Below are 27,000 nucleotides of genomic sequence, written 5' to 3' on the forward strand. Positions count from 1 at the left end.
ATGGTTTTGAAAATGTGAATCATATTACAGTCCGGATGCAGATACCATGCACAACATATTAGATGGGGTTTTTAGTCTGGTTTAGTTATTCAGTCTTTTAGAGTTCCCTTCTTACACAATTTCAGGCAGGTATTCCATCACTGTGAATGGCTGCTTTATCCTAGATAATATTGATATGATAAACACTTTTAATATTCATCTGATATAATAAATATAGTGCAGTGTCCAAGGTTGGTTGCACGCCTCCATCAAGGTGATGTACTGCAGCCATTTTGTTCTTCGCAGTCCTGCTTTTTTTCAGACACTGTTGAAGAAAGAGGAGGTTTAATTGGACCGCTTCACTTCTGGATGATTAGATCTTGGATTTTAGAGAGCTAGACTTGCAATTTGGCCAGCACTTAAAAGTGAATGTATCTGCCATTAAACGTGAAGTGTCTTGGTCATCCGGAGCTTTATTCCGTAAAGATTGCCAGAGCAATCTTCATCTTCGAGCCTTGTCCTTTCAACCAACAACAGATTTCCATTTTTATAATGGCCTCACTTATGATATTAAAAGCGTTACGTAAAATGCAATTGCTATGGTTTCTTCCATTGTACAGTCTTTGTTTGGCACAGTTTGAATGTCTTGTGTGTCTGATCAGTACACTGTCAGTACACTTCCATCACATTTCACCCTTGTTGCCTGCCTGCTATCTCCCCACCACCCACCCCACCCATTGTCGGACGACCTCTTCCTCTGAGAACTGTCTGCTATCCTCTGCATGTCTCTGCTAATTTGAACTCCTTTTCAGAAAAAAAACAACTTTAAAGGGAGTTATAAAGCAGCGGGTGCAAAAATCGAAGTGGAAGTGGTGTAGAATCTCAGTGTGTTCGCCCAAGGGTTTTTGAGGCTATCCTAACAACCTCGGTTTAATATTAATCCATATTTAATTAGGAGTCACCCACCGCCTTTCTTGTTTACTTAGATGTGTTGTTCTCGCTGAAGTCGGGGGGGCTTGAGGAGATGCTAGTGGGGTTGACATTGGATTACTATTAATAAGCAAGTCAGGAGGGAGATAGGCTGCCTGCCATCCAGGGCGTTTGTTTTTCATTTCATTCGTGTTAAAAATGAAATTGCTGAACAGTAATACCTCTGGAATTGGTGGGGAAATGGCAGTGTTTGCTTTAACTAATCTGAAAAGATTGCATTAGTATTTATAAGTTAGGATCGAACACCAATGGCTACTAAAGGAAGTTCTTTGCAAATATACTTTATGCCAAAAAGTGCTGTTTATCTTGCCCCGTATATCACATATGGGAGGTAACTTTGACTTTGTCTAAAAAGTCTGTTATGTCTTGCAGGTCATTTTGGCCAAGAACGACCTACTTAAACAGGAAAGGTCTGACTGACATTTAATGTCACTAAACTCAAATTTCTTTTAACATGCTGTTTGAGGCAGTTTTGTTTAAATGAAATTATTGCCATGGTTGTGCAAAATTTAGAAGTCCATTTTACTTGATCTATTTATACAAACTTTTCTAAAGTTAAAAATTCCAGTTATATGAATGTATTTGAATTTCAATTCATTTTAATTCTGAATGCCACACAGCCCTGGTTGACACCCCAGTAGAACACTGCAAAAAATATACAGAAAATGTTTGAGGTCAGTAAGTTAATTTATACTTGACAGTAAAGGCATTTATAAAGTTACAAAAGATTTAAATTTACTTTCTATTCATCAAAGAATCCTAAAAGAAAAGGTCACCACAAAATTATTATCCAGCAGTGATGCTAATAACAAATGTTTGAGCAGCAAATCAGCATATTAGAATGGTTGCAAGACTCGAGTAATGATGCTGAAAATTCAGCTTTGATCACAGGAATAAATTACATTTTGAAAATAGTTAGTTATTTTGAATTGTAATGTTTCACTATTATTTTTTTCTTCTATATTTTTGATCATATAAATGCAGCAATGGAGAGCATAAGGGACATTAAAAAAAACTTTTCAAAAATCTTAACCACAAACACTGGAATTGTGTACTGTATGTTAATATGACATAATTTATGTCTATCCAAAAATAATAGGTACAGATTTTTTCACAGACATCTAAAACATCCAATAATACAATTCTGCTCATTAATATATATTTTTTACTTGGTAGTAGGTGCTTCAAACAAAAGAACTGATGCGACTAACTTACCAGTTCTTGCCATTTTTTGGGCAATATGCATCAAACGGTCCGTGGATGAACTGAGGGTGATCCATGGGTTTTGTGTCTCTAACCAGACTGCTAACTGCAATAGCAGCCCTTTCCTAATAGATCAGAGTCGGACCGTTAAATAAAGCTCTGTAACATCTACCTAAAGATGAAACAAGTGTGCCAGTCACTTTGGATCCTTTGAAAAGTTCAAGTGCTAGGAAAACTTTCACAACTGTAATAAGATTACAGATTAGCAGCCGCCTCTGCAGTCAACCCACAGAAAACACTCATGCTCTGGTGAAGCCGCTCAGGAGAAATGGCAGCCAGTGTTGACTTAATGTCAGCTATACATTTAGCTTTCTGCCTGGCAAGGGCCAGAAAAGAGAATCTAATTTATCTGGAGTCTCAGAGGCATGATGACTGCCATACTCTGACATTACACACACACACACACACACACACACACACACACACACACACACACATACTCACACCCTTGGGTAAATAGGCTTCCACCAGCCTCTCTCGTTCGCTTTCTCATTCACTCACGCAGGCATCCAAGCATGCCGAGGCATTCACAGTGCACCAATGAGTTATCGAATGATTGACACCATGCAGCCACTCTAAATGGATATTGGTATTCATCAAAAGACTGCCACAATGAATAACAGGCTAAAATGCGTGTTGGTCTAAACCTTTCTCAATGTTTTTCCTATGCTTCCTTTTCCAGAAAGGGATTCCTATAGGGGCCTTCTGCAAAGACTTCAATGAGAAAACCAAAGACCTCAAAGAAGGCATCCCTCTTCCCATCAAGATCAATGTGAAGGTAATGTAACCACTAATTAGGAATACTGTTGTCGTTTTCTCAATGTCAACACCACTTTACCAATCAGTCACAGATGTGTCGTCTTGGGGGCCTCATAATACACCTTATTGCTTTCGATCAATCTTGCTCTCGTTTGTTTTGCCGCTTGTTTTCTCAGTTTATGAGTCCCAGAGGGTGCTCGTTTACATTCGCATCTCAGACGCATTAGCAAACAGCATTAGATGCTTCTCGAATGCCAAAGCACGGATTAAGCCTTCTACTGACATTATGATCAAATGAAGGTATTGAGCGAAGTGGATTAAACAGATGAACAGAGCTTTCCCAATCTGAGCGTGACTCGTAAACGAGGAATAGTCACTGATGCGGCGTATGCAATGTTGGTCTGGCCTAGGTTTATCTCCCCTCTCACCTTCTCAGGGAGCTTCAGCACGTTTATTATAATGTTTTGTCAAGGACACACTTTCCATCATTGAAGTCAAAACCGTAAATGTACTCCAACTCAAAGTTTCTTGGAGAAATAGGGCTGTGTGATGGATCCCTCACTTGTGTGCGTTAGCAGCTTTTTTTCCCTGACACATTTTAGTCTTTGTTTCTCTCGTTCTGTCTCTTCTAATCTATTCTCTCCTGTTTTTCACCCGCCCTCTGTAACAAAATGAGAGGTCTAGCACTTTCTCCTCATATTCTCAGTCTCTTAAATAAAGATGGATTGAAGGCTGTTAGTAATGCTTGCCGAGTCGGCAACAGGGCGCAGGGGCATTTGAGCAAAGGGCCATTATAAAGGTTGTGAGAAATGGCTTTTTATTATGGAGGGGTCATTGATCATAACTTTTAAAGTGGCACGACTGCGTGAAATGAGTTCTCATTACAGGTTTCTATCTCTTTTACATTAAAGAACTGTTGAAAAGCTCTTGTGTGGTTTTCAATTGGAAGTCCCAGTCTCGATAACCCTCTGTGTCGAAGCGAAATGGGAGATGCTGTTGCAGTCCAGATGGGGGTGCAGACATTGTGAGAATTATATGACCACATTATGCTCCGGCACTGCCACCCAATCCAGTCTGGGGTGTTTTAATGTCTCATGTCTAATGCGCTGTCTCAGTCAGAATCCAAACACATAATCTTTTCTTCTGAGATGATTAAGTGTGTGTCCGTGGTCCAGTTCTGCCACAGTTTGAATCTAGAGGCTTCTGTTGCATAAAGTAGAACTAGACATCTTCGGCAACAATGTCACCTTCATCTAGCTCATCCCTTTGTGTTGTCCTGTCAGTTGTGCTTGCCCGAGGGTGGGAATTGTCAGGCTTTGTTGTTGGCGCTCCTCTGCAGGTACATCAGCTCTTGTTCCAGGACCAGCTGCAAGACATTTTCAGAGGGAGAGAGAGGAAAATGTGCACCTCAGTGCTGTTGCCATTCATCATTCGTTCTTTGAATATACATGCAACAGCTCACTATGATTTGACTTGCTGACATGATCGTTTCTCATCTTTTTTGCAGTAATAATAAATAAGGTAACACACTTTTGTTTTGGGTCCAATTCTTACTATTAAGTAATTGCTTATTAGCATGCATATTACTAGGATATTGCTGTTTATTAGTACCTATAAAGCTCATATTAATGCCTAATTCTGCATGACCATATTCTACATCCCTTAATCCTACCTAAAACCTAAACTTAACTACTATTGGGTGTGGTGTGTGGTTGCTAAGGTGCTCTCAGCAGATTTAGCACATTGTTAGGTGGTTGCTCGTGTTAGGACCCGTTTAGGTGTGTTGCGGTTCTGGTGGTTTGTTTTTGTTTCATTTTTGAAGGTCTGATTGGTGACTGGGGCATGACTTGAGCACACCTGAATCTTGTCATGGCACCTTATTTAAATAACATGCAGTTGTTAGTCGGGGCTGCTCCTAAGCCGCTGCTTAGGCAGTTTGCCAGACCTGCGCTCCAGTTGTGAGAATATTTGTTTTGTTTCACATCCATGCATTCGTTCTGACAACACTCACAGTTATTCACTCATTCACTTGCAGTCACGACTGACCAACATTATTGATTACTGATATTTTGATTGCTGTTTCTGTTCGTTTTTGATGTAATAAATTCCTTTTGGTGTTAATTTTACTGTCATCTCTCCTAATGTCGCATCTCTGAGCCAGGTGTGACACTTGGGTGTTCAGGGTGGTTTCTAGGGGGTTGCTTACTAAGTCATAAGAGGCCGTCCCCAGTCTCCTTGACATCTAAAATCTAAAAACGCCTTAATATTCATGCCAGGCCAGTAGTTGGCGATGTTACTTTGTAAAAAAAAAAAACGATGCGCCTATGACTAAACACTTAATATGCATGCACATGACGTCACCATTTGCAGAAATTCACATTTTTGTAGTTTACACTGAGACAATAATGGCATTGTTTTCAAAAACTTACACTTCGAAACCCGTTTTCAACTATTTGCATCGTCAGGCCCCCAAAACACTTGTCGTGTAAATGAATGGCCAAAATGCAACAAAAAAAATCCTTTTTAGTATTATTTATTTTCTATTATAGCATTTATTAATATTTTGAATGACCTTTTTTTTTCTTCTTTTTTCAGTTAGTTGCTATGGGAAGATTTCCCATTTTCATTTACTGTAAGTTTTTGATCTAATATTCATATTTTAGTTTAGTTCTGCTTTATTTCAGTTAATGAAAATGCATTTTAATAGTTTTAATTAAAATTACCAACACTGCTGGTTCAAAGCAGCTCTTTCAATCCAAATCGGGCGATTTTTAAGTCCGATTGCTTAGAAATGTAATACTACTTAACCAGTTGTATCGTTACATTTATACTGGATGAGATACAAACCCAATTGTAAAACTTTTAGGGTGAGTGATTTATTCAAACACCTGAGCCGGTGTTGAATATCTCTCTCTCTCTCTCTCTCTCTCTTTTTGGTGCCTTTACCCAACTCTTAGACTCTAACAAATAGAAAATGTGCATAAAGAAATACAATAGTAATCAAGAAAAAAGTCAAACATAAAGAAAAAATTGCACAAATGAAAAACTTCATATACTCTTTTAATTGCAGTATTTATAAAATTGTCATAATTTACTCCCCCTCGTGTGGTTCCAAACGTGTTTGACTCTTTCTTCTTTTGAGGCCTTTTGATAAGTTCATCTGTTTTTTGTTTTGTTTTTGTTTTTCGTACAGTGTAAATAAATAATGACCAAGGTCTGGCAAGCTCCAAAAAGGAAGAAAGAAATCCAAGATTAGTCAATATGACTCATGTGCTATATTGCAAGCCAACAGCTTCCATTGTATAGAAAAGAGTAGTTTGGACATATTACTAAAAATAACATCTTTGGTATGCCACAAAAGCAAAATTCAAATTCTGGTTTCTAAAGACATGAGGTTGAGTAAATGATGACAATGTTTGATTGCTTTTATATTGGGTGACCTATCCCTTTAAGACATCTCTTTAACTCCATTGGCAAACAAAGGGAACATTTATTTTTATGATTCATTCTTCGAGTCCCAGATTAGGCCCTAAAGCTTGTGTCCTCTCACTCTACTGATGAGCATTCGACAGGGATTGAAGATTAGCCTGAGCTACGTGATCTTTAGCTGCAGGGGGTGTGGGGGAAATTCTGGATGAGTTTGCAGCACAATGCTTGCTTTAGGCTTGAGCCGGATGGCTGCAATGCATTTTAGCCAGGCTGTCTCCCCAAGTCAGACTGCCTGTGAAGTCCCAGTTGTCCCATTAAGCTGTCTGCTGCACACTCATTGTTTTTGAGCCTCTCTATGCAGACTAATCCCTGCCTTAAAGCTTTGGTTTCGGCAGGCCTGACAGTCGAGGGTGTGTGCCGGGGGAATGGAGGGTGTGGATGCATGCGCCTGGCTTCACTCGACTCGACTTTGAGTTTATGAGAGGCTGTCAGAGTCTATGGATGACAATGAGATTCTGTCAGGCTCCAGAGACTCTATTGGATGCTATAGGATTTTAGCTCTTCTCACACTCGAAGAGAATGGTGTTTGTGATACCACCTGCTATGTGCGATGAGACTGAGACCGATAGCTTGACGCCCACAAACCCAAAAACAAACAGAACATTTCGTTCCCATGGTCTCAACAGATAATCGTCAAAAAACATCAACTCAACACACAATCCATAATGTTTCAGAATAACTGCAGTAGTTAAGGGTGTTTTAATGTGATTTTATGATACTGACATTTTACTTCATTTCGATTCTATTCAGACAACATGGGTTTAATTCACATTTTCGTCTTTTGATGGAAATCAAGGATTATTTTTCTTTTAAAATGTATGCACTTGCAGTGAGGACACTTTTTTTCTCAGGCAATTAAATTGATTGGTTTGCCTTATTTATATTATTTACAGACATCAGATAATTTTTTCATTATCATATTGTTCCTTATTTATTTTAATTTATTTGTATGTATTGTCTTATTTTCTTCCTGCTCTGTGAATTTTATTGTATCTCCTTGCATATATGCGTGTACATTTTTGTACAAGTGACATGAGTGAAGGTAGGGAATTTAAGCAAAGTTTAATGATACAACTCAATAGGACTGACTGTTTTGGAATAGAATGAGAAATTTCGGTCACAACGTTTTAGACAAACTTAATTAGCAAAGATACAAATATATATATATATATATATATATATATATATATATATATATATACATATACATATATATATATATATATACACACACATCCCTTCAATAGTTTGGGGTCAGTAAGATTTATTTGCTTTTATTTAGCAAAAGCACATTAAACTGATCAAATAGTGACAATAAAGATATTCATATTAGAAAATATTTCTATTTCTATTTTAACTGCTGTTCTTTTTAACTTCCTATTCCTCAAAAAATCAAAAAAAACTATTGTGATTTCCACAAAAACATTAAACAGCAAAACTCTTTTCAACTGTTTAAATGTTATCAAATCGTTATAGATTAATGATTTCTGAAGGATGATGTGACACTGGAGTAATTAATTATTTTATTTATACTTTATATTTATATTTTATTTATTTTTTTATGTTTATTTTTAACTTTTTAAATTTTTTTTTAACTTTTCACCTGGCTCTGAAATTGAGGAAATTGGGTCAATTTGAATGGGCTTGAAATTTCTGAGCTTACCCCTCTTTTTTTTCCCCTCAGTCGGATAGGACGTATGACCTGAAAATTGGGCAGCCCACTGTATCTTACTTCTTGAAACATGCCGCCGGTATTGAAAAAGGAGCCGGAAAGACTGGTAAGCGAACCCTATTATGAGCAGGGCAGCTGTGGTCATACATCCATCCTTCCATCTCTCAGCAGTCTATTTGTATATCTTGCCACTGCCTTATGTTTCAGTAATGGACAGACTCCCCCCTGCGGGGTGTTTTGGTTCAGATTGAATTTTTTGACTGATGATATATTGATGATGAGCAGCACTGGTAGGGAGCCTTGCAATTACTAAGGGGAACACTGTGGTGAAGGTGGCATTTAAAAAAAGGAGAATTATGGATTTGCTTCATTTTCATACATTCCACTCCACCTCAATTATTCTTTCTTATGCACCCGCTCTTTCCCTCCCCCTCTCTCTGTTACCTCTGGCTTTACCACTTCCGATTTTGCTCAATCATGACCAACCAAACCTCCTGCTGATTTCTCTTTCTGTGCTGCTGTGTTTCATCACCTCTCTCTTTCTCCTCCCGCCTTGTCCCTTCACTTTCCCATATCTATCAGGGCATGAGATCGCAGGTATGGTGACTGTGAGGGCCGTATATGAGATTGCACAGGTCAAATCGCAGGATGACAGTTTTAAGCTGCAGGACACCTCCATGCAGAACGTTGTCAAGAGCATCATCGGTTCCGCCAGATCCCTCGGCATCAAAATCGTCAATGAGTGAGAGTCCTTCAAACTTCATTCTACCACATTATTCAAAACATACAATACCAGTGAAATGTTTGAATACACTAACTCATTCTTGCCATTTTCCACATTTTATAACAAAAGTAATGTCTTCAAAGCCAGAGAATAGCAGAAGTGGACGTTATGTAATGACCAAAGACATTAAAACAAATACTCTATATACTACTATTCAAATGTTTGGGGACGGTAATGTTTTGTTTTTTTAATTAATACTTTTATTCATCAATTATGCATTAAATTGACTAAAAGAAAAAGAATTTCGAATCGTTTTATTATTATAGTTTCCTCAAGAATATTAAGCAGCACAACTGTTTTTAACGTAGATGATAATGAGAAATGTTTCTTGAGCAGCAAATCAGATTTCTGAAAGATCATGTGACACTGAAGACTGGAGTGATGATACTGAAAATTCAGCTTTGATCACGGGAATAAATTACATTTTAAACATGTATTTAACATTTTAATAATATTTTACAATATTACTGTCTTTACTGTATTTTGATCAAATAATTGCAAGCCTTGCTAAGCATAAGAGACTTTCTGCAAATCTCACCAATACCCAGACTATTGAATGGTAGTGTATCTCTTAAAAAAATCTAATTAAAATTTTAGTTTTATGAATACATTTATATTTAGTAACCTATATAATTTATATTCAAAGCAATGTTTTCTTCATGTCTGGTCTCTACTGTGAGGTTTAAACATCCATCTTTTCCTTGTATAAATATTTCAGACATCCCACCACCTAGTAAAGACCTTAATAAGAGATGTGAATAAATAATGGCTGAATAAATCAAGTCTTTCTTCACACTCTCGCCAATGACTTCAGTTCTTGTGCTCATTTATGCCATGCCTCATGGTTGAGAATTGAGCTTGATTTGCAGGCTTTTAAAAATGAATTATAAAATTCATGTTATGTATAATTCATGCTTTAATAACACTGAGAAATTGTGAGGGATGCTGTTAGCTTAATTATTGACACTATTCATTTGAGATGTGTTTGCTTGACACCTACCAGAGCTTTTTCTATCCTGAGTCTCTGCGACGTCAAAAGTGATCGCACCATTGAAATCTGGCAACATTTTGACAGCCTGTTCTGTTAGCAGAGTCTGGTCTTTTTCTTAAACCAAAGCTCTTTAATAAATGAGCCATGTCACCTAGGTGCAAATGCTCAGGCCCATCATTATACTTGAAGGAAGAGCAAAGCTCGCCTTGCATTTCAATCGATCGCTAGAAATGTTTGAAATCCTAATGTAATGTATCTGTTTATGCCTCTAATCTGCATCTTCTCTGTCCTCCTCTCCTGTCATCCCTCCGTCAGCCTGTCACCGCTGGAGTACGGGGAGTTCCTCCGAGAGCGTGAGGAGAGACTGAAGGCAGAAGCGGAGGCAGCCGCTGCTGAGGCTGCAGCAGTAAAGAAGAAATGAAGAGCTGCTGTGTGCTAGTTATCATTACGAAACCCCAATTCACACGGATTCGTCTCACTGTTCCGGATGTTTTTCTAATAAAATGCTGCTGTTTCGCATCCAAATATATTGAAGTGTATTTTTTTTTTCTCAGTATCTCTTGTTGTCGACTCTTCGGTCTCCTGTCTTTTCTCTGCCTCCCCCACTCGCACTTTTCTCTGCCTCCTACAACCTTTTTTTAGGCCTCTGAGCCACTTTCACCTACTCTTTCTCTCGCATCCATCTCTTTTAGCCATCTCTGGGTAATAATTCAGGGTTTATTATAACTGCTGTGTCTTTGACGCCTATGTTGAAGTAGATTGCTCTTTGGCAACACGGTGACAAACAAACGACAAAAAAATGTGGGTTGATATGCAAATGTCAAAGCAGGACATGTTTAATACTTATTTTAAGCAATTGTATGCACCCAAACTGGTAGAAAAGTTTGTCTCAATGCCTTTGCTATAGTTTCTTATGTTTATCTTGTATAACTGATCATATTTTACCTGGGTTATGTAATCAGATTCCAAAAATTAAATACTTGTAATTTAGATTATATTACGTTTCAAAATTCTCAGACTACTGTTACTTTTTTTACTTAATATATTCACAAAATGGCAGCAAACAATTTATGATTAATTGATTCTCTTATTATTTTTCATTTTTTAAAAGCCTAATACTTATACAGCACCTGTGAAAAGTTTGGAAACATTAAAAATGCTTAATGATTTTGAAAGAATTGTCTTATGGCTCACCAAGGCTGCATTTATGTCATCAAAAAACAGTAAAAACAGCAATATTGTGAAATATTAGTACAAATTAAAATTTAAAAAATCTGTTTTAATACAGGAAAGACAGTAATATTGTAAAATATTATAAAAAATGCATGTTTTCCATTAATATTAATATATTATTAATAAATATTAAAATGTAATTTATTCCTGTGATGGCAAAACTGATTTTTCAGCATCATTACTCCAGTCTTCAGTGTCACATGATCCTTCAGAAATCATTCCACAAAAATATTAACCAGCACTACTGTTATTAACATTGATCATAAGAAAAAAAGCATTATATAATTCAATTTGACTATTGGGATAGAGCTTGGGAAAGAAATCTTCATGTGCCAGACTGTGCAGGCAAATAGAAAATGTGTGATGGATGGTAATTTGGTCCATAATGGCCTATCCCAGCACTGACCCATTGAACAGTGAAAGACTTAACAAGCACCGTCAAATCACTTTCCTCAAAGTCAAGCGCATTTGTGATTGTTTTCCAAAACGTTTGTCTAAAGTGAGTGAAGGGCAGATATCCCCCCCCTTGCGAATATCACAATAGACCATTTGGCTCTCTCTTTGATTTGAACGAGATTGCGGTGTCTGCACTCTATCTAGGCTTCAGTGACAGAGTGCTCTCCATATCGCTGACTGCAATTTCACAAGACGGAAGCACAAGAGACAATAACATGAAGATGATGTGATTTCACATGCCATCATGGTCACCCTCATTGAGATTCATTTAGAATGATGGCTGTTATATTTGGTGTTTATAAAGGGCAGAAGGGATCAAAATCTATATCTTATGCATTAGATGAAGCTTGTCAAAGTGCAGAATCTCAAAAGAGCCCTGAAGGGATTTAGAGGCAAAAGTCTTTCTCAGACACGGTCTTGTGGTCATATGAGATCCGCAGTGCGTTTTTGCTTTACAAATGAGATTTGCTGTTACGTAATCCAACCCTTCTTCATTATTATACACCTGTAGTGAACCCCACACTTACACTACCTCCTGAATAATGCAGAAAGTAGACCGAAGAACCCCACTTACGAATCAAAAATTAAAATTTTGCCCTCATCATTTTGTACATTAATACAAAGCTAAAAAAAAGAGAAACTCTTGTGCATATTAACAGTAGCCGTGTCCATGCAAAAGTGACAGTGAATGCCACAGCAAGTACAAAAGTGAGAGTACATGCTCCTATAAAAATATTTGCCTGTTGAATCTGAATTCAGCAATTTTCATAGAAATACCAAACATCAGAAAAACTCTCTCAACATCAGCTGATATCCCATTTGGGCTAAAAGATAATGTCTCCTCCACTTCAAAGAACTACAGAAGAGGGGGAGTGTTTCCAAATAGGCAGCAATTTGAAGATATATACACATCAGTGCAGTGGAGACTTCATAGAAAAAGCTTTTCAGGTTAGCTGAATGCTAAAATGAAACCTCAATTAACAAACATCCTTCTGACAAAGACCGAGGCAAAATTTGGAATAAGTATCTTGTGATTATTCTTAATGCATTACATTCTTTCTTGATCTATATATCTATATATCTGTCTATCTGTCTGTTTATATATATATCTGTCTGTCTGTCAGTCTGTTTTGAGGAAAGAATCTAAAAAATAAAAATTAGAGAAAAAAAAATATTTTTTTTTAAATAAAAACGACAAAAAAGATTTTGTCAATATGTCAATCTATGTACATCACTCATACATAATTAATTTGGCTTGTTCCAATACAACAACAACAAACAAACAGGAGACAATAAAATTATCTGCTTCTTTAATTAAATAGTTTTAATTAGTAATTTGATTAAGTTTCCTCATCCGAATCTGTTCTGATACCTATTTTGTGTAGAGGAGAGCAGGCCACAACCTAACACATTTTTACTTTTATCTAGTACAAATATATGGTCTTGTTTAATTATTACAGTGTATATTTTTTTGTTTATTTACCTTAAATGGAAGTGTAATGTGACAAATTCAATACCATATTTTAAAATGTTATCTGGTTTAATAAAAAAATATGCAAACTAAAATATTCTGTCAATAAAATACAAATTAACTTTTCCATTTAAAATAATGGTGTTTTAATAATTGAAAACAAACTAACCTAAGTCAAAAATGTACTTTTGCTAGAGTATGGTTAAATAAACGGGAGTGTTGATATGGCAGAACAGTCATGCTAGAAACGCTTAAATAATGTGTTACCTCATCCCTACTGCAGCTACTGTATTGCATTTCTCTCAGCATTTTTCATTAGTCCCCTTTGTAATCTCTGCATGAATATGAATCTTGGAAACGGTTTCCTTTCCTGTATTTCCACATTGTTTCTCATTTTAGTTAGCCTATGCTTTCCACTGAGTTCTCTTTTTTTTTTTTTATTGAACAAATATAACATCAAGTACAGTGTTCCACTGAGTTCTCACTGGAGAATAAATTATGCTTTCTGGTAACACTTTACAAGAAGATTCCTTTAATTAGCGTCGTTAGTAATAAAAAAATACAGTTGTTCATTGTTTGTTCATGTTAGCTCAGGTCCATTAAATTATTTACAGATATAACAGTTTAATTTAATGATGTAGACTATTAGCAAATGTTGAAATTAATATAAACTATTAATACATTCTTTATATGAATGTTTAACTGTTAGTTAATGTGTATTAATAAATGGATCTTTATTGTAAAATCAATGTTACATGCTTCTGAACGCCAATTTTATTGAAAAGTCTAATTTTTTTCTAAAATTGCGGGTTCACACGGCTCTTTGAATGTCCACACGATGGCACTGCATGTTTAAAGACTGTTGCGGGTTCCTCAGACTCGATCATCCTTTGGTGAGTTTCCCTACACTTCTACATCCTGGAGAGTACGATCCACATATTACTGTAAAGCCCGAGAAACCAGTCAGATCTGTGTCCCTTTGTGCATATAATTTATAATCACGCCATGCGTAACTAGATGCTTTTGTCTAAAGTCTGAAGTTTCTCAGACGCTTCTCTTCTGATCTTGGCTTCTGACTGATCGTCTTCGAGCCCCAGTGAGTGATTTTACTTTGAACTAACCTTTGTCAGCTGCCTCTACCAACTTCTAAAGTCTCTTTCTGCATAACGAATGCAAACGTTATTTTGCTTTTAAAGAGACAAAATGGAGTTTCATGCTACATATCTGTTTAATAAATGAAATCACCCCGCGACTGGCTAATTCATGTTTTCATGTGACGTCGATGTCAAAGTCCAAATCCACTCGCCAATACGTTTAGAATGGTCTAATTTTGAAAGAAAGCAGGTAGAATACTAATCTGTCTGGTCTGTTAAAAAAAAATGCTGTAATCATTTACTCACCTCGCGTTGTTTCAAACCTGTATGAGTTGCTTTGCTCTGTTGAACACAAAAGATGGCACCCATTGACTTCCATAGTGGTGGGGGAAAATACTATGGTAGTCAATGGTGCCCAAAAACGGTTTGATTACCAACATTCTTCAAAATATATTCTATTTTGTTTAACAGAAGAAAGAAACGCATACAGGTTTGGAACGACATGAGGTGAGTAAATTATTACTGAATTTAAATTTTTGGATGAACTATCCAAGTCCAAAGGTCTGTACCATGAGGTAGTAGAATTAACTCAAGTGTTACAGGATTAGTTTCAAGTTGACCAAACCAATCCAATCAGAATTGTTGGTACCATGACATAGATAATGGAAAATATATGATCCATGTGTAATGGATTAAGGGTAATAATTACATTAATATCCAAATCACTCAAAAAATTATGAATAGTCATCGCTAAAAGACAATTTTGTCTTTAAAAATCTCTTTTTGTGTAGTAACTTTAATTTAGAGTAGAAACTGGGGGAGTGGCTTATTGAATCAGAAATATGTATCTTTGCTCACACCAGGGCCCAGTTTTTCAAAAAATGTAATCTGGATCAAATTGATCCGGATTTGGAAATCCCATGTTTTGCTATCCAGGATCACCTGATCCATTTTATTTTTATGCTAGTTTTTTAAAGGAGCATTGGATTGGATCATTGTGATCCAAATACCAAATTTCAGGATTACCAAATCCTGTTCATCAGAGCCTTAAATCGAACCAACAGTGTAGCTTACTGGCTTAGCAAAGAACTACAGGTAGGCAAAATACCGGTGGCCACAAATAGACAATGTTTATTTTAATTTTAAGGAACAGAAACATTTTTCTTTGCTTATTTTGTTATAATGTTAAATAACAAAACAAAAACAATACTATCAATAGTCAAACATCATTTACAGGACAGATAGCAGCTGTTTCCATCTCTGCCTTTAGGAGATGTATCTCCATCTGCACTTTTTTTCTGCTGCAGTTGGGCAAGCAAGATTTGTTCTTTACACAGTTCAATTTGTATTTCTGCTCTTTCGGTTTCCCGTTTCAGAAGCAACTCATAGCTGTCACCATCCTGGTTTGTAGCTGAGGAATGTTTGCGTTTTCTTGAAGGAACGTCTTGGACTGTCTTCGTTACTTCCACTGGGGATTTATCTTCCTCCTCATTCACTGAAGTCAAGTCCAGGACAAACATTTCCTCTGCAGGATAATTTTGCTCACATTCTTCTGAAGTCCTAATCTCTGTAATTGTGGCCTCTCCATCTGCTTCTATGCCTTCAATGCCATGCAGAGCCTCTGATTTTCTCCTCCTATGATATCAAGGACCATATCAGTGAAATCACCCCTTTTATAGCTTACCTGTTTGGGGGTTCTTGGCTTCAGTAAGGTCTTTCGTTGCCTTAGCCCTGAGGTTCTTCCATCGCAACATAACCTGTTTTATGGTCCTCTTTTAGCCAGACCCCATGCAATTGACATGATTAGTTATGTCCTCTCAAATGTTGTGTTTTCCTTTTTTGGTCAGTTCTCCACCCTTTGCAGAGCTGAAACCTCCTACTATCGAGGTAAAATTGGCCCGAACACCCTCCAGCATTGCACAGGTTTCTGCCACAGTGATAGGCCCTTTTGATTCCATGGTTCCAACTCTGTGGTGTCGCCAACACTGATCTTAAAAGCCTTGAGCATGATTGCTTTAGCTTGTGCTCAATTAGGCTTACACCAATCAGCTCATTGCTGGTTAATGGGTGACACCATTTAAACACATCATGTCTTTGCACTAGGGATGCGCGGATGGGCTATTATTTCATCCGCAACTGCATCACAAAACTCATCATCTGTCCGCCATCCATCCGCACCAACGTTTTTGAAATCTCCAACGACCAATTTTCAAAACCGCACCCGCCCAGCATCCGCTGATTGGGCGATACAAGGCGCTGCTGATGACAGCCGCGAGACTAGAAACCGCCCGCCACCCGCCCGAATTGAATTTAAAAAAAAAAATCTCGTCACGTGTTCCGCCAGATGCGCGGTTTATCCGCGGAGTCCGCGGCTATAACCGCCAACCACGCATCTCTACTTTGCACCAATTTCTCTTAACCTACAGAGGCATCCACATGGCAGGTATTATTCATCGTTACCGTAGGAGAAGGTACCGACAAAGGGTGCACGCTGAGTGTGCCAAATCACTCGAGCAATACACATCAGAAGAACTGTATGCACGTTTTCGCTTTGGGAGAGATGACATTAAGTACATTGCAGATCTTGTCAGGCCAACACTCCAACACCAAACCCAAAGGAGTCATGCTTTATCTGTGGAGGAACAGTGCTTAATCGCTCTGTGCTTTTACGCATATGGGACTTTCTACCAAGTAATTGGTGACAATATGGGAGTGAGAAAAGCAACCGTGAGTAATGTGGTGAAGGCTTTGTCAGTAGCACTGGGCAGTCTGATCAATAAATTTGTTTCCTTTCTCAAGGATGGCCAGACAGCTCAGACTAAGCACAAGTTTTTTCAAATGGGGAACATGCCTAGCACTATTGGTGCTATTAATTGTACTCATGTGCATATTCAAGCACTTTGTGAAAGGGAGTATCAACATCCAACTAACGGCAATCTCATAATAACCAACTGTGTTGTGAAATGGCCAGGGTCTGTTCATGATGCACATATTCTAAGAGAGAGTGCACTATACAGAGAGCTTCAATCCCACCGACCAAAAGGCATAGTATTGGGAGACAGCGCGTATCCACTCCTACCATGGCTAATGACCCCTTTTCCAGTTGCAAACACACCTGAGCAGGCATGCTTCAACTCCTCACATTGCAAAACAAGATGTGCCATTGAGTGCTTAAATGGAGTCCTGAAGAGATGGTTTGCGTGTCTTAATTACTTGCGGGTACAACCCAAGGTGGCATGCAACATAATCCTTGCTTGTATTGTTTTGTATAACATCGCCACCAGGCGTCATGTCCCTCTTGATGACCATTTTGATGGACCTGAGCCTGATGTAGAACCAGAACAGCAGCCAATGTTCTTACCTAATGAAGGACACACTGGACATGCAATTAGAGAGGCAATTGTGAGAAATTACTTTTAACTAGGCTACTGAATGACTGAGTATATTTGTTGTTGTCATTGCCATTAATATAGTTTGAAATTATAGAGCTGTGAGCAACAATGTTTATTTGACAGCTGATAGATTTTTTTGTTTGTTTACCATATCTCATTAGATGTGACATGCTTATGCTTCAAATATGAATAAATGTATATATCATCAGTAAACATTGAATTTGTGATCATTCACTTAAAAAAAAAACTCTGGTTTTATTTGGTCACAAAAAAAATCACTACTGAATCCACCCTTCTGATGGGATCAGGATAATCCTTTTTTTTTTTTTTTTTGATCAGATAGATCCCAAAATGAGTTTTTTCCCAAAAAACCCCAAAGGGCAGGTTTGATCCAGATCAAATGTAAGATCCCTCTTTTGCCTTTGAAAACCCCATTTCCAAGATTTGATCCAATCCGTGATCCGAAATCCCACTGGATTACTTTTGAAAAACTGGGCCCAGGTCTATTTTCAGTTTGAGATCTCTTACCTAGAACATAACCTGCCCTGGAACAGGTTTGCCATGGAGTGGCAAGATATTATGGCGATGAAAAGCCAAGCCACTTTCATTGTGCCTAAAACACAGGATTGGCACAAACTAAACTGAAACATACCTGGCTATGTTTATCCACCTTAACCGGCTTCATGGGTGCTTCTCAATACTCAAATTGATGTTTCCTTGTTTTTTCACTCCTACATCCTTAAGCCAGTGACCCGGAAACCGATCAAACTCCGCCGTCTTGAAGGACATCTCAATTCTCTAATTGCACCGTGAGGAGGCGAGGAATCTTCCTGAGGAGTCATGAGCGAGGATACACAGGTGTTTCCTTCCCTCGCATCCTATGGGGGTGGAGCTGAGACGCAAGGAAAGGAAGCGAAAGAAGGAGAATGAGGAGCACCAATTGTATAGGCCCCAGGCTTCCACTTCCTAATGTATGTGTATTTGTATGTTTCCACAAGGGGGAATCCTTTTTAATTTGTTTTATATTATATTTTATATCTTTCACAATTTATTATAAGTATCCTTACTAATCTCTTAACAGCACTGATAACAATATATGTTTAGAGACTAAAAACTTGATTTTGTCTGTGTGATATATGTATAAACACTCAGACTCCTGAATGCTTTCTATTCCATCATTTTTCTACAGGAGTGCTATGGACCCAGGGACCGCCGACCCAGAAACCCCAGAATGAAGAAGTAAAATTTTCTAGGTAACATATTATAATTTTTATTAATAAAATTCATTGCTGTTTCTCAGCTGGTGCAAGCTGGTAAACCTTCTTGGACCACCAACAAACTATGTATCAGTGGTCAAGATTAATCCATGCATACAAACTGTAGTTTTCAATGATACATTTTTAGGATTACTACAGAGATGCATTTTATTTGACACCAGATGGTGTAAGAGAGCCAATCAGGGTTTCTGTGACACTGTTTTGTCTCAATAAGCTGCAATGGAGAAGCGAAGAGAGGCTGGAACAAAATGTCCCCATGCTGACGCACAGCTTGGTTCTACTCTTTTATGGCAAATGGTTACTATACTTATGATGCTTGATTATTTCTAAGCTCCCCAAGGTGCATTGTGCCTAAAAATAGAAGGTAAGAGGGATAGAAATAAAAGGGTTAGAGGAGATTGTGCTTTACATAAAAGATCCAGAATTGGGAGGAGGCTTTGAATCACAGCTTTTGGTGACTTAACATGGGTTGCTTTAATTGGCTGACTGGCTCTTGTACGTTAAATTCATTAGCATAGCAACACAGCTCTCCTCTCTCTCTCTCTCTCTCTCTCTCTCTCTCTCTCTCTCTCTCCTTATTGGGAGGGATGCTGTGAGGAAAGGGAGGAGGGGACTAAAATTGGTGCCCCTGAGCAGGAAAGCCCATATATGGAGTCTGATAACGCTGTCATGCGACGTCAAAATAGCAGGTACATTGAGTGTGGGCTTAGAGAACGAGAGGAGAGGGGGGGGGGGGGGGCTACGTGCGTGTGGGATTCAGTGCGTGAATGCGTCAAAGTGGGAAGCTGGCGGTCTGTGCGAGCGCCTCTGTGTCAAGTGCGTACGTCAGTCTGAGTCAGATAGCGTCTCATCGCAAGCGTGCGTCAGTGGTGTTGCTGAGCAGTCTGCACTCCAGGGAAAGAGTGACGAGATCGCTCTGAAAAGAAGGGATATGGGGAAAAGGATGATGGAGGAATGGGAACGAGGAAACGACAGTGGTTAGCAAAAGGGAAGGAAAGGAGGAACTAGAAACTGACACACGAGTACTTTTAAGTGCACTTTAATATAAATGCCTCTGTTTTGACAACCAAATACACTTATCAGCGACACAAAAGAACACTGATCCACAATGTCCATTCTTCATAAATAGCATATGTCAAGTATCTTTTCATATCCTATGATACAAATGTCTCTGAAATGTCTCTGTTGTTTGTACAAATGTACAAATGATTACAATCTTTAACCGTTCCGCATCATGCCTAGCTAGAGGCATGTGCACCAAGCACTCAGTAAATCAGCATATATACAATAAAATACTTTTTATTTTTAAACGTAGCATGTAAATAGCTAGAACATAGGAATCAATCCTTTACTTGACCGTAGACAACTCTACGTTAGCATGTCGACACCATGGGAATAGAACCATTCTCAACCCGGGTCGATTAGTAATTGAATAGAAATAGAACTTCATCCCTATTTTCCTGCTCATTTTTTAAAACAAAACTTTGCTTCGTTTTTATAACCCCTCTCAAAAAAGAAGAATCAATCATTCACACAGTCTTGTCACCACTCCACACCGCAGACAGCAAAGTTACGATGTCACTGTGGTATTCATTAAATAAAGGTGCTGTTTCTCTTAGGTCTGCAACCTCTTGATGTGCCAGGCACACAAGAGCTTCTGCAAATTGCAAGCATTACAAATATTGATGCTGCAAAAGTCCAGTGCAATTCCTTCTAGCCATGCCCATCAGAGTAGCTGGCTGAATGGATTCGTTACTCCTTCACTCAGTTGTAGCTAGAAATAAGTCCAGTAATGTCCGTGCATGCAAAGCCATGCACAATATTTTCTCCCTCTCCCTGGCGGCTTCCGCTGCAGCTTTTGTCCACCAGCCAGTAGGAGAACAATGTGAAAACTTGACTTGTCTTGCACACAAAGTGGAATTTGTTCACATTTGTACATCACATTGAAACACATCTGAAATTATATGTCCAAGAATTGCATTCACAAACTCGAAGCCCAATGTAGTCTGAATTCTGTCATTTATATTAGCATTAGTTACTGAGCTGAAAGATTAGACTGGAAAGTCAATCAGCTGTGGTAAACATGCTGATATTACTTTTACAAACTGTTCACTTTTTGAAATGACCAAATATTGATCTATAATGTGAATACTTTCCACACATTGGACTTTGTGTATGTGTGATGCTGGATGACAAGCACTGAGCCATATAAGCTATATGTTGTTTCTCAATGGAATGTTAAATCATCTTTTTTTCATGTCCTCAAAGTTCACAACTGAGTTTTCACTACAAGTGAATACAAATGCAAGTCTGTAAGTTGGTTTACACTTACATAGTCAGAGCTGTAACTCTCACTCATATAAGCTCATGTTACATTATAGCAGAAAGACATAAATTGATTTCTTAGTCCTCTTAGGACTTGTCACAGACTAGTATATTGCATTGCTACCAAAGGGTTGCACTATCATTAACATAAATTAATGGATAATTAGATGAACAATTGTGAACATGTCTGTTTACTCTCATTGGATTTCAGGAAGTTCAAGTCTTTTTTGGCATTATATACATTATGTATATATTTATACAATTAATTAATATTCACTTTTCAGCAAAAGTAGCTCCATGAAATATGACAATATGCCATACTTAATGAAGTAAGTCACAGACTTATTTTAGAACGGAGGATCACTTCCACTCCCATCTGTAAGACAAAAAGAAGAAACAGGGGACATAATGTTATTAACAATAATAATAATGTTGGTTTGGCAAAAGTGGCAACACATCAGAGTGATCAGCAAAAAGACCAACTCTCACCTTTGTGGAAGCACTGTTGCGGTGCATGACATTGGAGTTGATACAACTCAGGTTGTTGCCCCAGGCCGGGGGCGATCGAGGCACCTGCCCCAAATATGGGTTCCAGGGCGGCCAGTTCCTCGAGGAGGGACTGGGCGCAGGGCAGGCCGGGCGGCGCAGGGCTGACAGGTGACGAGACAGGCACCGAAGCGGGGGAGGCGGTCAGCTGCAGTGGTGGAGATGTCGGTATGCCCATGAATAGTGGCGATGATGCTACCTCTGTCTCCATCGCAACTTCGCCTGCCGCCTTCCCATCTGCCATGTTGTCTGCGTTGACTGGCGACATCATAGCCCCTCGCCCGGCCTCATTGTTACAGTGCGCCGATTGGACGCTACAGAAGTGACCGGCACTCACAGCAGAGATCCCGTCAAAGTGCAAGGGTGGGCACCAACACTCAGGAGAGGAGGGGGGGCTGGATTGAGAGGAGTAAGAGTGAGTCGGTGAGAGGGGAGGGGAGGATGTGAGGTCCTGGAGAAGGGTCTCTAATATACTCTCTTCAAACAGAGACTCGTCATCAGAGAAGATGGGCAGGTCCAGGCCTTTCCAGGACTTGAGTGTGTAGAATTCACCCAACAGTGGGACTGTATCAAGTCCTGCAGAATTCAGAGACTGAGACTGAGAGTGTTCAGAAATGGTGGAAGGAACCAACTTGGCCAAGAATGGATCTAAGTAGAAGCCCTCTGCTAGTGTGCTGATGTGCTGGGCTAAAAGCGAGATCTCAGTTCTCTCTTTTTCTCTCTCACGCAGTGAGGAGAAGAAGGGCAGGCTGGGCTGTTTTCCAGGTGAGGCTTCAGGTGTGAGGAGACCTTCTGGTGGGTAAGTGAGTGGCCCATGGGGTACGTCAACATACAGTGGACCACGGACTTCTGGTAAAGTCATGACCGTGCAGTCGCCATCACCTGGACTGTCTGGTGTAGGAGGGAGTTTTTCATAGAGGGACCCACTGCAAGGCTCCACTGGGAAGAGGATATCTGTGGTTGGAGATGTTATAGTGAGTGGCAAAAGAGTCGAGAGTGTTGTCGTTGGAGGTGGTGTGCTGCCTTGTGGATTTGATGGCTCAGATGGAGAAAGAGATGGAGCTGTCGTTGTTGTTACTGTTGCAGTTGGAGCAAGAGGAGATGGTGAGGTGGCACCGGTAGGATCGAAGCTGAAATGAGGCTCCCCGAAGGGAAAATTGCTTCCACCTAGTTGAGGTGTGTATGGGGGTGTGCACACAAACTCCTTGGTCTGTTGGGTCTGGGAGGTAGGTACAGGTGGAAGAGGAAGGGGCAAGGCTGGTAGAGGAGGATCTATCTGGAATGCCGGTGGCAGCAGAATATTCTGAGTGAGGAAGTCCAAGTCAGACACTGTTGCAACTGTGACTGGAATGGGAGATGACGCAGAAGATGGACTGGCCACAGGTTCACTTGGCTCATGCTGGAAGAAACTCTCTTCTTCCATAGAGGAGAGACTGGAACGTGGGCCACTCTCCAGTTGTATAGGCTCCATTGAGGAGCTGCCACCTTGTTCCTCGGTAGATCCTGCACTGCATGCGGCCGTGCTGAAGTCAAATGACTGCCCAGAAAGGCCACTACTTCCTGGCGTGAACACTTGGTCAGGGCTTGAGAGTGTTTCTGGACTCTGTAAGCTCAGGCTTTCTTGTTGGGAAGTACTTGAACCCAGCACCAAAGAGAGCTGTGTCTGTTCAGAGCTCAGCTGTTGCCTGATTGACCAAGCCTCTGTCTCACTGTGGCAAAGAAAAAGAGTGATATTAGTGATATTGCTACTTCAACTTGGGTTATATACTTGACTTGATAGATGTAGACTGAGCCTTACCTGATGATGTAATTGTTACTGACAATGGGGTTTTCCCCAGTTTCCAGCTGCAAGACCATATAAAGCCAGACCCATGAGTGATCTGCAGTCTCCACACGAACCACCATCTCAGCTCTGCCCTCTCCTCCCTCTCTCACTGTGTAGTGAAAAGAAAAGATGGGTAAGTCAAAACATATTCAACTCCTTGTGAGATATAATGTCATGTCTTGGTGGGTGGTCAGAAATGCTTTTTCACTGTAGATGCGTATTGCTCTGTATTGCTCGCCGTGAGTGTCAAATGTTGATAGGGAACTGTGAGGTATGAGAGTGCTCATGATAGGCCTAACCAAGCAAATGAAGCTGAGAATATTTTTTTGTTTATTCATTCAGGAGTGAGACTCACATAGGCTGCAGTGCTGAGCTGAGGCGTGTGAAAGATCCTGAGGATGCAGGAATCTGTACCAAGATTGGGACCGCAGAATCTCCATGTTTAGTCCCAAATAAACATTCACACTGAAAGTTGGAAAAAGATAAATGGTAAGGAAAATGTTATCTTTTAAAAACACATTATTATAAAATTACTTTTCATTTATAATTTTTTTTATAAAACTTATATAAAATTACCAGTCATTTAACCTTACCTGTCTTGAGCTTCCTGAAGTCTCATGTCACGGCTATGCTGAGAACGGAAACATGGCAGGAAGAAGTTGCTCTCTAGTGTTGGAGCTGAAGATTGTTCTCTGTCCGGGGCAATTACCCCTTGGGAAGTGTGAGGCTCCAGAGGAGCACAGAAACATACCCACACTGGGTTGGAAGTCCAATAAGATCCTGGGGAAGACTCATCGGTAGCTTCTGACAGGCAGTGGGCTCGGATTAAAACAAGCTTATTGCCTGCACTCTGCCTACGCACTGATTTGGAGGTGTTGAATCTGCAGCGGAACAGACGATCTACGGGGGAAAGGCACAAGATAAAGACTACTTGAATATCTGACATGTGCTATCTATATGTGTGTCAAATGTTAAAGATCTTACCTGTGTCAGGTGAAGTTGGAGGCACCAGGTTACTCCTCATAATAAAGTGGTCTGCAGTGTCTATTATGTCGTACACACTGTCCCCTTGAGCGACCAAATCTACCTAAATATTCAAAAGAGAATATACTGTAGGTGAATGTCCTCTTTAATTAATTTTGCTTATAAATAGACTGAAATAACATGAGATGAAAGAGAGAGGAAGGCTATAAAGATTTAATGAGTATAACTGTTATGTCTGCTTTACTTACCATTGAGTGTCCGAGGTGCTCTGAGACGCTGTCTGACAGGTACAGTAACTTCCCTTCACCAGTCAATAGCATGAGAAAACCTGGCATAAATTGAACCAACTCGTTCAGTTCATTAAATGAGAGGAATCCCGTGGTTGCTTCAGCACTGCCAGCTGTATCTGAAAGAAGTAATTTCAAGTCTGAATAAACTATCAAACTTCATCCATATATAAAACATCTAGTACGAAAGAAAAGTTAGTTAGCACTATTTTCATTTCAGTACCATGGACAGTGTTTATGTTTCAGTACCATGGAGAGAAATTGCGTTCTAAAGCGCTGTTTTCACTACATGTTATTTTGTATCTTTTTAAGATAGCAGCTTAGATATAAAAAAAAAAATAAGATGCACCTGTTGCATCAACTCGCGGCAATAAAAGAGTAATATACAGTAATGTCTCAACACAAACTCAAATTTAAAATTTTATTTTTATTTTTTTTATTCTAATTTCATTGCAGTCTTTTATTCGAATATATTTGCAAAACAAACGATATTTACCTTGGCTGAAGAAGACGGACTTCCTCGTGTACATGCAAGCCAGCGACATGATGTGAAGATAGGACAGCCGAGACTTGTCCGCATCGGAGATGGGCAACAAGTCCTTCAGGTTCCTAATCTCCGCGTTTATTTGGTCCCTTCGGGCTTTAGAAGCTCCTTTAGTGGACCGATACATTGTGGTTACTAACGGAAGAGGACTATTTCTGAGGTTCGCTGAACGTGTTTACTATGGTGCAAGTTGAGAAAAGTGTGATGCTCCTTTCCAAAAGAGTTCAGCCGTGTTCACAGGTGTGTCATCTCAGCACATGTCCAGAGTACTTCTCTTCTCCTTTCACCTGCCTCTCCCGGGTTTCCCCCTGCGGTTCCGCCACAGCGCCTGGCTCAGGTTGCGGACCGGAGGATGGATGGATCTTTCCTCCGGGTCGGAGATTGAGTCAGTCGGCTGCTGCTGAAGCCGTATCTCGCCCAGATATCAGGAGTCCGTAAATCTGGTGGAGTAACATTGCAAGCCAGTAACTTATATAGGCTGGGACTCCACCGGTGTAGGGGGGCTCCCAACGCGCCAACACCGACGTAAAATAAAAGAGAGCGAGGGGAGGGGGGTGGAGTAAACGGGGAGGGTGGGGGGGGGACAGGGATTTATAGGTCTCATATCAGTGTAAGCAATGCTGAAACTCACTCATCTCACCCCTCCCAAACGTTGCGCTCTGACTCTGCTCCGACGTCAGCATCCCCTCTCTCTATTGATGACGTTGGCTTGAAATCGGGAGCTCCGGCGACGCAAAAAGCCCGATTTGGACAAAACCGAGCAATGGGCGGGGACAGAGAGTGAAACGTAGACGGAGTCACCGCACTCCAGTGTATAGACGTGTGTGGAGGTGGGTGGGGCTGTTTCTGAGCTGCATACGAACGAGACCACTCTGCCCGAATTCTCTTGCTGATTGCCTCCAACTGACCGAATTCAGATATGATTCAGAAACTGATTCCTACATTGTATTACAATGTCTTGCACTGCATGTTCATGGATGCAGAAAGGGTTTACATTGAAGCACGGATGCAATCTCTGACATTTTTGCTGCTAACTCATGCCTCAATGCGTTATTTGAATCTTTTTCCACATTTTGCAAGCTCTGTGACCACAGAATGAAGCCTTAAACCGATTTCCATTTAAAAAAGGCAGATTATAGCTCTGGCAGCATGTACAAGCACACTGCAGTGCTTGTGATGGCTTTAAATTCAGCAATGCATTTGCCTAGTGAACCAGACGGTGTAAACGAGAACACTGAAATATCTACTTTATTGTTACATAAATGCTTTCTCTCTGTCCTTATAAGAGAGACATGGGGCAATCATAGACAAGGACAGCAGCTGTATTGAGTTATGTCTTATGAGTTTGTGTGCGTAAGGCAACATTGTGGGGAAGAGCCAATGGCTCACTCAGAATCTATCAACGCAAAATAGTCACAGACTAAGTAATATGGGACACAAAATTGTTTGCTTCATTATGAACTTGAGATGCTCCCGACGAGCGCATTCTGAGTGAGACAGTAAGTTTAAAGAATTAAATGGACATCAGGTTTATCCATCATAACTGACTAAATATATGCCCATATTTGTCGTATTAGGCTAAAGTACAGGCTTCTAATTTTAGAAGCAAATAGAAAACAGATTAACGACTCTTAATCGC

General features: G+C 39.6%; 2 protein-coding genes and 1 long non-coding RNA gene across 5 annotated transcripts in view; 2 read left to right on the forward strand and 1 right to left on the reverse strand.

Annotated features, from left to right (window-relative positions):
- mrpl11 (mitochondrial ribosomal protein L11) overlaps positions 1-10,452 on the forward strand; it is a 36,167-nt gene extending 25,715 nt beyond the window's left edge. Inside the window, exons 3-6 of the mRNA XM_077236102.1 lie at positions 2,915-3,010; positions 8,165-8,258; positions 8,735-8,894; positions 10,243-10,452. Of these exons, the coding sequence (XP_077092217.1) occupies positions 2,915-3,010; positions 8,165-8,258; positions 8,735-8,894; positions 10,243-10,348 (456 nt within the window). The 3' untranslated portion in view covers positions 10,349-10,452. The remainder of the gene's footprint in view (positions 1-2,914; positions 3,011-8,164; positions 8,259-8,734; positions 8,895-10,242) is intronic.
- A 3,597-nt stretch (positions 10,453-14,049) lies between these two features.
- Positions 14,050-24,286, forward strand: LOC143744534 (uncharacterized). Of its 3 annotated transcripts, XR_013205852.1 has the most exons (6): positions 14,050-14,183; positions 18,318-18,544; positions 18,763-18,826; positions 23,560-23,679; positions 23,889-24,035; positions 24,150-24,286. It is a non-coding gene; the product is annotated as an uncharacterized LOC143744534 (long non-coding RNA). The 3 variants fall into 3 exon arrangements; XR_013205851.1 differs by lacking the exon at positions 14,050-14,183 and having other exon boundaries at positions 18,290-18,544; XR_013205853.1 differs by lacking the exon at positions 14,050-14,183 and having other exon boundaries at positions 18,290-18,515.
- On the reverse strand, positions 19,876-25,985 carry npas4a (neuronal PAS domain protein 4a). The gene is made up of 8 exons (XM_077236103.1): positions 25,314-25,985; positions 24,779-24,936; positions 24,531-24,633; positions 24,140-24,446; positions 23,902-24,011; positions 23,520-23,655; positions 21,665-23,430; positions 19,876-21,551 (listed from the first exon to the last, which is right to left on the reverse strand). Exons 1-8 carry the CDS (start codon positions 25,486-25,488, stop codon positions 21,523-21,525), a joined length of 2,784 nt encoding a protein of 927 aa, XP_077092218.1. The 5' UTR covers positions 25,489-25,985; the 3' UTR covers positions 19,876-21,522.
- Positions 25,986-27,000: the final 1,015 nt, after the last annotated feature.

The sequence above is a fragment of the Siphateles boraxobius genome, unplaced genomic scaffold (genome assembly GCF_051911475.1).
Source record: "Siphateles boraxobius isolate OS27281-9 unplaced genomic scaffold, OSU_SipBor_1 2, whole genome shotgun sequence".
NCBI lineage: Eukaryota > Metazoa > Chordata > Actinopteri > Cypriniformes > Leuciscidae > Siphateles > Siphateles boraxobius.

Excerpts from the sequence above, each read along its gene's own strand:
- npas4a (XM_077236103.1), bottom strand. The coding sequence starts at position 25,488 with ATGTATCGGTCCACTAAAGGAGCTTCTAAAGCCCGAAGGGACCAAATA. Across the intron at positions 24,634-24,778 it reads AGCACCTCGGACACTCAATG|GTAGATTTGGTCGCTCAAGG; the intron begins GTAAGTAAAGCA and ends TTGAATATTTAG. Across the intron at positions 21,552-21,664 it reads GCAACAGTGCTTCCACAAAG|ATGGGAGTGGAAGTGATCCT; the intron begins GTGAGAGTTGGT and ends TTTGTCTTACAG.